Below are 12,376 nucleotides of genomic sequence, written 5' to 3'. Positions count from 1 at the left end.
ATTAGTTAATGTCTGAATGATAGAGATTCCAACCACAGATGAAATCTTTTGATAGGAAACTGGCATTAATATAGAAAAAATGGATACAGTGCCTTGCAAAAGTATTCAGACCCCTAACTAAATCAGTGGATAATGATTGCAAGCCTCCCTTAAGAGGTAGTTTCTTAGAGGCCAACATGGCACCCTATAGACCTTAGTAAGCGCAGAAGCCGTATTTAATTTGATGGCGTACAGCTAAAGGTCGATCAGTATGACATATTGAATGTCTTTCCCTTATAGCTGCATTTTCATTGGTATCGATTAAATATGGCGTGTGCTCTGACTGAGGTTTCTCATAGTTAAAAAAAATGATAAGCTTTAACAAACAATCCAGCTACAGGCTTATAGTGTCCGAACCGCTCACAGTTCCAGTGAGTCGGACGCAGTTAAGGCCTTTAGGATGGCCTGTGCTCGTGGGGTCTTGCTACTTTTGATTGTGGCACCATTTCTCATTCACAGAAGCAGACCTCGCTGGATTCAAAGGTCTGTGCAGTTTTTTCATTTGTCTCACCTAAGGCATGCCCTCCCACTCTCTTGTTCTTCGCTCCCATTGCTTTATCCCATCTCTTGCTACTCTGTACATTAAATGGTAATATTATTTATGTTGATGGTTCATTATAAAATACCAATTTGTCCACCAGTTTGTAAACTCCATTCAGAGTTTTCCAGGACACTGAAACATAGTGACCATAGTGTTTTTTGTTACATCTCACTGCGTTGATGCCCCTTCAGATGTTTTGATGGTTATTTTAAAGGGGTCATATAATCACAATTTCTTTGGTTCTTTTCAAATAAAAGTTGCATGCGTTTGTTTGAAGACGAAACCGGTAGGGCTGTCAAAATGGCTGAAAAACGAAATTCGAATTTTGTACTTGATTATTATCAATATTCGAATTAAATTCCAATTTAAAAGGCATCATTTCAGTTAGGGTGAAAAAAGCTTTTGGCTTTTCTCCGGAGGCCACAAGAGGGCGCAACGAGCAAAATATTACCAGTGCACGTTTATTCAAAGTAATAAAATAACATGACTATCTGTGGAAAAAGTGCATAATGTTTATAAACCAAATATAATTAAGTTGCTTAAACAACTATAAACAAAACAGTATCATGTATGTATGCATAGTTTAATACAAGGGCCGAAAGCCAATCACACAGAGTACTTTCTTCATTTAAAAACATGAGATGCAGTGGGATGGGGGGAAAAAACCCGCCATAAAGTCTCGAGACATGTTTTTTAAAAGTTTAACTTACATTAATTTTACATAGCTTTCTAAACATGCAGCTGCAACGGTGATAGAAAATGTGCAAAATATGCGTTCTGTGTGACCGGCTTGGTTTTAGTTTTGACGTAAACAAGATGTTCTCGTTTTCCGCAATATTTTCTCCGCAGCACCGGATCTAGTGGGTTCAACTGGATAGGCTAACAAAAACATTCAAATGCTATTACATCGTCATCACATCTCGTGTGCCACTGAGAAGGCTGCCTTAACGCACACCTACAATTCAATGTGGATTTTTATTTTAAGTCCGACGCATTTTCGAAATTCGAAGTTTTTATTTGACAGCCCTACAAACCGGAAGAGCTAGGACTGCGCACATTACATACACACTGTAAGCAAAGCACACCAGTTTGCTATTCCATTTTTACACCAGACAGGTTCAGTGAAAATCATCACAGATGAGATAGCATCTTCAGTTTTTTGTTCTTGTGCTCTGGGTCACTATGCTGAACAGTGATTTCTCTTACTGATGGGCTTCGCCACCGATTAAACATGCTCAACTTGTCAAAAAGCTGCCGACGGGGGTCCGACTAATGCTAAAGTTGCAGAAGATGCCACAAAACTGGGCCAACTGATACTCAATGACGGCCCAACATTGGCTTAATTTGTCACGGCCTTGTAGCACTATATTCCAAGTCTTCTGAAGCCGTTTATAGCCTTCGTCTCAGGAACAGACCCAGACCTTCCAGTGAGCTGTTCACTTGAGAACCACTGCAACTGGATCAAACGGATCACTCTGAGCTAGTTAGTTTCAGTTAACTGGTTAATCTAGTTAATAACTTAAACTGAACAATTCTTTCACAATCAGACTGATTTGTTGAACATTTGGAGTTCAACTTTAGGTTAACATTATGACCCCTTTAAATGGTTCTTATTTGCTATAGGAAAGCACATTTTTTTCATGCTCTTCAGTGGTTGGTGATGGACCTTCATATCCTGTCATTCCTTCTTTTAACGTGAATTGGAATTTGGCACCTTTTTTATTCCAGGAATCTGTGCGGTCATATTTTTCCCCCATACAAAAATGTGTTGGGAGACTGGAGCAGTTTATTGTGATTATTATATTTTTGATGTATATTCTTTTTACAACTCCTGAGCAAACCCTGCAGGATTGATCCTTGCCTTCTCCCTTATTCAGCCTCTTTGCTCCGTTTGCTTGCTTGATTAGTTAGGGCTGTCAATAGATTCAAATTTTCATTGCAATTAATCTCAAATTTCTTGTTGTCCAGTTCCTTCTTAAGACAAAAAGTCAAAACATTATTTGTGTTTGGTAGATTGGCAATACCACACATTGCGAAATTGCACAAATGACCAACAATTTTCCCACATTGCATGTACTTAAAGGGGATAGTTCACCCAAAAATGAAAATTCTGTCATTAATAACTCACCCTCATGTCGTTCTAAACCTGTAAGACCTCCGTTCATCTTCGGAACACAAATCAAGATATTTTTGATGCATTGCGAAAGCTCTCTGACCCTCCCATAGACAGCAAGGATTCTAACACGATCAAGGCTCAGAAACGTAGGAAGAATATAGTTCAAATAATCCATGTGACATCGGGGGTTCAACTGTAATTTTACGAAGCTACGAGAATACTTTTTGTGTGCAAAGAAAACGAAAATAACGACTTTATTCAACAATTCGTCACCGTAGCGCCAATTTATTATTATTTTTTTTAAAGAGTATCACATATGTAAACAATGTATGCTGTTCTGTGTCAGCAGCACCGTACGCGGATACACTGTTTACGTTGTTTACGCTTTGATCTGAACGTAAACGACGTATCTGCATACATAATTGTTGAATAAAGTCGTTATTTTTGTTTTCTTTGCGCACAAAAAGTATTCTCGTAGCTTTGTAAAATTACGGTTGAACCCCTGATGTCACATGGATTATTTTAACGATCTCCTTGCTACGTTTCTGAGCCTTGATCGTGTTCGGATCCTTGCTCTCTATGGAGGGTCCGAGAGCTAGAATGCATCAAAAATATCTTAATTTGTGTTCCGAAGATGAACGGAGGTCTTACAGGTTTGGAACGACATCATGGTGAGTAATTATAATTAATGACAGAATTGTAATTTTGGGGTGAACTATCTCTGTAATCTTTCGTAACCTTCTCTGTTGCTCGATGTTTAAGTTTATGCTTAAGTGTGTTTTGCACCTGAGTGAGTAACTGAATGTCCTATAAATGATTATTTCTTGCAATGCCACTCATAAAATGTCCTGTCTGACCGACATCACTGAGATTGGTCACATCTGTGTCTGTGACCGTCCTAAACAGCAGGAAAAATACACGCTATTGCTTAGTAATTATAATCAGTTATTAAACTTTAAAATATGAAATACCTACTCTCTGTTTTGATGGTCATAGTGTAGTTGCCCAATGCTTGGAAACCCTGTGTAGAAACAAAGGAGGCTCTAACAATCAATATCAGTAGTTCAGCTCTAGTTTAATGAAAAAGATAAAGACGTTTACACAAGTTATGATTGTGTGTGTGTGTGTGTGTGTTTACTGACCGACCTGTTATTACTGTAGAGGTGATGCAGACCATTGAAGAGGGAGATGTGGATGACATGACTAAGAGAAGAGTCTATGAAGCAAAGGAGAAACCTGGCGCTCTCTGGCACATCTACGCCGCCAAAGACGCTGAGAAGATCCGCGAGCTCCTGCGCAAGGTGAAAGGATGACTTGGACCATTATTGCTTTAGCAATAGTTTATCCCAAATAAAGACAAGGTTTCAGATTTGGGCAGTGTTCTCTGCTTTCTGTGTTGTAAAACGCTATGAATGTCTGAAGTTCATTTCACCTATTAATTGCAGGTTGGAGAGGAACAAGGTCAGGAGAACCCACCAGACCATGATCCTATCCACGACCAGAGCTGGTACTTGGACCAGACGCTGCGCCGCAGGCTGTACGAGGAGTATGGAGTCCAGGGCTGGTCCATTGTGCAGTTTTTGGGAGATGCCGTGTTTATCCCAGCTGGAGCGCCACATCAGGTTGGTTATTGAGAGGATGTCCACCATCACAGTTCAGTACTTCCAAATCGTGTACTTGACACTAGGGGTGTGCAATATGCAGAAAAATAATACCTCAATAATAACTCTTGCATTTTGTAGATAACAATAATTAGACGATATTTAACAGTGTGTGTTTTTTTGTACTGGAACCTTTTCAATAAGGGCTGATATTTGCCACCTTAAATTGATTTCCGGTGCTTTTTTTTTACCTTTATAAGGACTATATAGGCTGATACCAATCAAATCAAATAAATAGAAACAAAATGCATTTTTCACTGCAGAAGAGTTGCATAAGCTGCACCTAAAGCATTATTTAGATATATTTACACTGCATTTACAATTGAATAATTATTGTTATAAGATTAATCCAAAACTGCCAGTTGGTAGCAGCAAGATATACTGCCTTAAAGGTCCCCTGAAAGGCTTAGAAACACGCAAACACGTTACTCTGTGTTGACGTCATTTGAACTGAAACAGGAAGACAGGGTGGGACATATCAAGCAGCGTTCGTTTATATCACAGCTTGGGCTTAGAGCCGTTGAGCTCCGTAAAGCCGCATTTGACAGGGTATGCCAGCCACAATCTCATCCATATTGCTGTAAAATATAGCATTCTGTGTAGAATTCAAATAGCTCTGATACATTTTGTGGTCTGCGCCGATTCGCGCATGTGATCCCCTCCGTGCTATCGTGTCTCTGGAGTGTGTGTGGTGCGGTGGTTAGCGTGACCAGACTTCTTTTTTTCCTCAATGGAAAGCATATTTACACTGTTTGAATCGTTCATAGTCCCCTATATAGTGCACTACGCGCCATTCACTGTACAGAAAATACTAATTCTGTGGACAAGTGACCGATTTCAGCCGCGGCTTCAGCGTCTATTTTATAGTGTAGGGGGCGGACGCTTCGGATTCTAGAGAGCATTTGATTGGACAGAAAGTTTGTTGAGAAGCTGAAGTACGATGTGACGTCAAAAAAATCGTTGAGCCGTTTTGGCGGAAGTGACGAACTGCAAGCTTTGAATGCTTATATCTTCTAAATGCAAATTTTGTCACTGTTTTGGAGTACACTGCCTTATAGATAACCTTAAGACTAACATATTGATACTAACACCCAAAAAACTTTCATTTCGATTTCATGGGGACTTTAATAAATGAATCAATGAGTCGGAACTTCGGAAAGACAGCACTTGCTCATAATATTGCTTAACTATATCATAGAAATACAAGACAAAAACTCGTACAGGGGCATTTTTGCTGCTATATATTGAATTTTGGGTCATTCTAACTACATTTTACCTACTTGACACACAAATACTCATTTTCTCATCTTGGTTTTCCCAGGTGCACAACCTGTACAGCTGTATCAAGGTCGCAGAGGACTTTGTTTCTCCTGAGCACGTGAAGCACTGTTTTAGACTGACGCAGGAGTTCCGCCACCTTTCCACCACTCACACTAACCATGAAGACAAGCTACAGGTATTTCTAGATGTCATTCCAAACCTGATGTAACTCTTCTGCGGAGCACCAAAGTAAAATGTCAAGATTTTGCGGTGAGCTGTGAGCATAAATGCTTGATTTAATGTTGTATTTCCATCGTTCACAGGTGAAGAACATCATCTACCATGCCGTGAAGGATGCTGTGGGAACATTAAAAGCCCATGAGCCTAAACTAGGCCGCTCTTAGTTGTTGAACTGATAGTAGAGGAGTCACAGAGAGATTTGGTCTCGGGGTGGGTGAGATTTGGGTTTGGATGAGGCCAGTGTGCTCCCAAAACTAGCTGTTTATAATGGAACGTCCCAGCGTTTTGGTAGGATGAAGATGCTGCTTCATCAGTGTTACAAAAGCATTGTTTAGTTTTGGAATCCTTTTCTCTGTATTTAAAAAGTCTGTTCTTTTTCTCAGCGTTTAGAATTGTTGGACTGTTCAGAGAGCTGGGGATTTATAAGCTGCCATGAATCATTTAAAAGGCCTACAACAAGGTTTCTCCATGACTTCTGTGAAAAGACAAAAATGAGCACTGGGTTTCCTTCTTCGAGAACATTCATTTTGTGCTCTTCAATGAAGGAGAGCTTTTAGTTAAGATAGGGGTCAACAGTAAGTAAATTGATTAAAAGATTCCCACCGACTTCTTCAGGAGAGGTGGATAAGAGCACAGAAGGGGACTAGACCAAAGTTTTTTATTTTTAAGTGTCTTTTTGATGAAAACATGTTCTTTGCTTTTTTTGTAATATGACCTTTTAGGTAATATTTCACTGACAACAAGCGTTAGACTGGCTTTGAGGAACGTCATTCGAGAATCAACAATTCCGGTTCTGCAGAACTACTTGTCATTAATATGTACCAATATATATATTGATCTTAGCAGTGTGTATCAAAATAAAGGTTTACAAGAAATTATCTGGCCCCGTTGTTTGAAAATTACACCGCGTATTTCTTAGCTATCTATTCGTTTAATGCTTACTATTTTATTTTATAAGACATTTTGTGGTTCATGGATGACACTGCAATAAATTAAAGCTTTTGAGATATTGTTTACATCGATTTTCTTGGTGCAAAAGGGGAATTTTGGCTGTAATCCATGTTTATGAAATAACTGTCTGTTCAGTCTGCTTTACCAACTTACATGTTCGCATGTATGTAAAAACAATTCTGTGGTAGTCAATGGGTGCCAGCAACTGTTTAGTTACACACATTCTTTAAAATATATTTTTCTGCATTCAACAGACATTAAGTTTATATTATATTCCAATGATGCTGAATACATATTTGTCAGTTGCCAGACATGACTGAATATATTGCTGTGCAAATGAAATGAGACAAAATAATTTTTCTCTTTTAATATACAGTATTATATAGCATAATAAAAAAAGCTAATAGAGAAGATACAAAGGGAGTGGCATGGCTGTAAATCATTTGTGAGAAATGCACTTGGTGTATGCAATCCTGAGAGGAACTGAGAATAGACTCGCCAAGCAAGGCTTTGCGATTAATCTTCATTAAATGGTCAGTGTTGAGAAAACTCAAGAGTGCGAGCATCCTGTCTGTTTGGGCCAGTCACTCACCTTTACCATACTGCAGTTAGAGATGCTCAGAATGCTGACCTCTAGAACTGAAGGAGTGGCTAATATTTCCAGATTATCATATGTTTTCCTATAAAAACAACAAATTTTGTCATTTTCATAAACACAAAGTAATTTTAATGTGGCTCACAGGTGTAATGTGTTTATGGAGGAAACACTGGGGCTGTGAGTCTGTTTGGGCCAGTCACTCACCTTTACCATACTGCAGTTAGAGACGCTCAGAATGCTGACCTCTAGAACTGAAGGAGTGGCTAATATTTCCAGATTATCATATGTTTTCCTATAAAAACAACAAATTTAGTCATTTTCATAAACACAAAGTAATTTTAATGTGGCTCACAGGTGTAATGTGTTTATGGAGGAAACACAGGGGTAGTGGGAGGATCCTCTGATGCAGCTGTGACAGAATCCTCTTGGACCAGAGCAGCTTTAGCAGGAACGTCTGGGAGCAGGGAGGTTGAGAGAGGAGCTCTGGGACTGAAGCAGCCTTGAACACCAGCTCTGGCTGAGGCTACGACCGCAAACACTGGGACAGCCTTGACTGGAACTACTTTGCTGTTCTTTCCCATAATGAGAGGAACCTTTGTAGTGGACAGGACGGGCATCAGTGTGACCCGGTCAATCATGTCAGAAACCTCTTCAGGGTTTGCAACAGCAGCAGAAAACCTCAGGCTGGGACAAGAAGCTCTGGAAAGGTACCTTGTGGAGTGACCTCTGTTGTGCCTGTGACTCTGACCTCTCTGATCTCAGCAGATTCTGGAGCAGCAGCATTCACATTGTTTTCTAAAGTGCCTTTGATTTCTTTAGGACTCATTTGTCCGTGGCAGGAACTTTTGGATCAGACACAACAGAGGCCTGCCAGCCCCGCAAGACGCTAAAGCTGGAGAGATGGAGGGGGCACCTGTCTCAGTCCTCCAGACACAAGACTGACCCTCTTCACCAGGACCTGAAACACAATTAGAAATTATACAAATTACACAAACATACTTCATAATGTAGCAGATGGTTATTGAAAAGTAACATTAAGAAGTTAATGCCCATATGCTGATATTCAAACCAAACCCAAAATAAAGCCGAAAAATAAACCAATGGCTATAAACCTTCAAAATCATTTTAGCTTGTCTTAAACCTTGAACCGGTCATGGGAGAGCATCTCCTCCAGATGAACCCTCTGCATTCTGTGCAGACAAATGAGAGAAATTTCTGATTATTTCCTTCAACTTCACACCTCTCAAACAAGTGAGAGATTCCTGCATTATCCATAAGGCCATTATTTATAAAGCCTTGGTTTTGCATGATTAACATTACGAATTGCAATTGTTCTCTGTTGTAATGAAGTTCTTACCATCTGAGAGGCCGGGCTCGATCCAAACAGCATCTATCAGTTTTATATCGCTGCTGTACGGATAACGGTTGGTCATCATGATAAACAGCAGCACACACAGCGACTACACCGTCGCCTTCTTCCCGCAGTACTCACCCTTCTCAAAGTACCCCAGAGGACAGAAATTTGCTGTCCCTGGAGGAAAGAGTTTGTCACATGTCTAAGTTTGCTTTACCAGTTTTCTCACTTTCCTCTGGCTTTTCTTCTTCTGAGAATGTTGTAAGTGCATTGTTAATATCTCGCTGTGTCTCGTCGGATTAAGACATGCTGTAACTGGTCACTAGAGTTAAAGTCCCAAACTACATGTTTGAGAGAGAATACATGCCACTGAAGGTGATGTTGGGTGAGCTCTTCAGGAGGTCCCCAACACCGAAATCGATCAGTTTGACCTCCACGGTCTCTGTGTTGAACAGGAGGTTGGACATCTTGATGTCCCGATGGAAGAGCAAACGACTGCAGCGTCAATCACCTGCCGCATGAAATGAAGCACCAGCGCCTCACTGAAGAGCTCGCCGTAATGTCCACGCAGGGCAGGGCGAGGGCCGCTCTAAGACCATGATGTACTGGTCGGGATGCTCCTGCAGTCCAGCAGCTCTATGATGTGGCCACAGCGGGGGCCTTGATTGGCCTTGACTGTCAAAGCCACCTCTAGAGGAACTGGACTGGGATGGTCAGGCTAGAAGAAAGATTGCTTTATGATGGTCAGATGGAAGCAGTTTCTCAAATAAACATTCAGCTCAGTCTGTTCTATTGAAATATCTGTACTCTGTGTTTTACATGAATCTAAGATCTTATCAATTGAAACAAGTAAATGAGAGGAGATGAGATGAGAGCAGTCTACTTACAAGGCTGAGGTACGACTCGTTTTCTGTCTTCGCTGTGAATTTCACTAATTTTCTGGATGTATGCCATCGGCGAGAAGTTGGGGAAGGAGGCTGTCTTTGAAGGGTCCCTATTACAATATAATTATAGTTTTAGTTTTATTTTATAGTCATATTATTATACATTGATACAAAACATTGGTAAGTACATTTTTAAAATTAAGTTGTCGCACTTCAAGTCTATTTAAGTGAACTGCAAAAAAGCTAAATGGTGTAAAACTAAAATAGTTTAAAATTATGGGGGGAAAAAAGAAAAGAAATATTACCGCAGTTGCAGCTATATGATTTAAAACAAACCTTCCTTTAGAGGTTGTGTTATATTTTGGGTTATGACAGTAAACTCACCCTCCTCCTCGTGATCTCGTCACAGTCCAGATGTCTCAGATGTGAAGGACTGACGGACTGTCCTGATCTTGAGGCTGGACGTCCCGCATTTTTTAGTCGCGGCACCCTTTGGAAATTTTAACAAATTTGTGGCTGTCACAATATTTGAATTTCTAACTTCGATATGATACCTTGAAAAGTATAGATATTCGGTACAGCAGGGAGGAACGGCAGAATATACTCTAATACAGATATTTTTAATATTATACATTTCTTTGTCCATCAATAGTGGCAATCAGTAGGCTAATTTCTAATGAAGAGACCAATTTATTTGACAGATTTTCATGTAGGCTTTTATTTATATGTAAACATTGTTTAATTAGCATTATAACTAGCTATCTCACATAGTTTTGCTCACTCAGTGTATTTTTGATTTTACAGAGGGGTAATTTTGTTGCAGTAGCACAAGATAGCTTGATTTCAAACTTTGAATTGAATAAATAATTCGAAAGGGGAACAGAGTCGCGTTACAGACACAGTGATGAAGCTGGTCGCTCTCGCTCTCTCTCTCTCTCACACACATGCGCGCACGCATGCACGCATGCACACACGATGCGCAAAACTTAAACTAATAACAAAACAGTAGCTGATTCAGAAGTGCCAGATTGTCATAGCAAAGTCAGAATGACCTCCTCTCCTAGGTTCACGAAACGGTCGTCCATAAAATGCATTGCTGTTCTGTTGTAAGTCATCTTAAAGATTCCTAAATGCATCTACTTCCGGAAGGCCAAATAAAGTGCTTTTGCTTTCGCCTAGAAACACACAGCGTCTCCCTGACATGCTGCTTCAACACTAACTGCAGTTACTGAAACCACGCCTTCTTTCTTTGCGTGCACATTTGGGCGGCATTATGCTAATATTTCCACATAGTGAGGTAGATATGTGGGGGCGTGTTGGAACGAGCCGTTTTAGGGGGGCGTGGCAGAGTCTCAACTTTGATCAATAATATCTCTTTGAGTTTTGAGACTTTAGTCTTTGCAACTTCAGGGATCTTATCTATGCACAATCAGCTTGTAACACTCCAAAGAGAAAGGAAAACTTGAAAATGCATCATATGACCCCTTTAAGGGATTTAGTTGTTGTTGTTGTTTTTTTACCAATTATATCCAAATAATGTTTAATCCTAGAAAGCCATTACTATCAGAGGACACGTGAGCATAACATAACGGTTAGCAGATCAATGAATGAGAGGGCAGGGTTACCAGAGTTGCCCATTTACCACACCTTGTTACAGCACAGTAGGACTATTGCAGACAGAAACAATACTGTACTACATCAATGTTTCCTGTCGGCTCAATTATTGAGTGGACTTTGCTGTTCCGATGAGCATGAACGGTATACGAGTGGAGCGACTGAGCGGAGCGCACACACGCATAGAGCAGATAATACAGAGTCACATCACGTGAAAGTGAATCCTGAGCGGTGAACTCATTTTCAGCAGCCGAAATTTCAGTGCATCTCTAATTATTGGCGACATCAGAAATGGATATTATACAATAGATGCTTTTTTTGAACATGTTAGCAATTTAAAAATCTTTAAAAAAGTATTTTTTACACGGCTCCCCGGTTGGGAAGCACTGCTCTACAGCACAGAAGACGTCCTGCAGAGAAGTCTGTTCTAAAGACAGCAATATCAACCAAAAGCTTGCTTTAATCAACTAATATCTAGGCTATAATATATTGCATATTAATTCTTCATTCAGGTGTTACTTTTGGTTAGGCCTACTTGAAATCTTGAACTACTAAACTTCTTCAAATTATCGTTATTAAAACATTTATCACTTGTAGTGGAAAAACTCCTTTGTATGCATTTGTATAATGTGATGTGTGTAAATGATTAAAGGGGTCATATGATGCTGCTAAAAAGAACATTGTTTTGTGTATTTGGTGTAATGAAATGTGTTTATGCGGTTTAAAGTTAAAAAAACACATTATTTTCCACATACTGTACATTATTGTTTCTCCTCTATGCCCTGCCTTTCTGAAACGCGTAGATTCTTACAAAGCTCATCGGTCTGAAAGCGAGGTGTACTCTGATTGGCCATCTATCCAGTGCGTTGTGATTGGCCGAATACCTCAAGCGTGTGACGGAAATGTTACGCCCCTCACCATACTGTGATGCCTTGTCCCGGCCGGAGCGACGAGACAAAAACATTAAAACCCATTACAAACGAGGCATTTTTTGCGTGCAGTGGGGACATAATTACTGATTATAATGACTTATACTGTCTTTTTATGCGTTGCGTTGCATTGCATGGCGCCGCGCCGCGTAAACATAAAACCATGTCTGCATTTGTGATCAGAGAAAT

The 12,376-nt window shown here is 40.0% G+C and overlaps 1 protein-coding gene across 1 annotated transcript in view; it reads left to right on the top strand.

Annotated features, from left to right (window-relative positions):
• kdm3b (lysine (K)-specific demethylase 3B) overlaps window positions 1–6,862 on the top strand; it is a 35,147-nt gene extending 28,285 nt beyond the window's left edge. The window contains exons 20-24 of the mRNA XM_016276479.1: window positions 499–522; window positions 3,858–3,997; window positions 4,142–4,318; window positions 5,679–5,813; window positions 5,941–6,862. Coding sequence (XP_016131965.1) covers window positions 499–522; window positions 3,858–3,997; window positions 4,142–4,318; window positions 5,679–5,813; window positions 5,941–6,021 — 557 coding nt within the window. The 3' untranslated portion in view covers window positions 6,022–6,862. The remainder of the gene's footprint in view (window positions 1–498; window positions 523–3,857; window positions 3,998–4,141; window positions 4,319–5,678; window positions 5,814–5,940) is intronic.
• Window positions 6,863–12,376: the final 5,514 nt, after the last annotated feature.

Source organism: Sinocyclocheilus grahami, unplaced genomic scaffold, assembly GCF_001515645.1.
Source record: "Sinocyclocheilus grahami isolate Dianchi unplaced genomic scaffold, SAMN03320097.WGS_v1.1 scaffold102.1, whole genome shotgun sequence".
NCBI lineage: Eukaryota > Metazoa > Chordata > Actinopteri > Cypriniformes > Cyprinidae > Sinocyclocheilus > Sinocyclocheilus grahami.
This window is presented reverse-complemented; position numbering and strand designations above follow the sequence as displayed.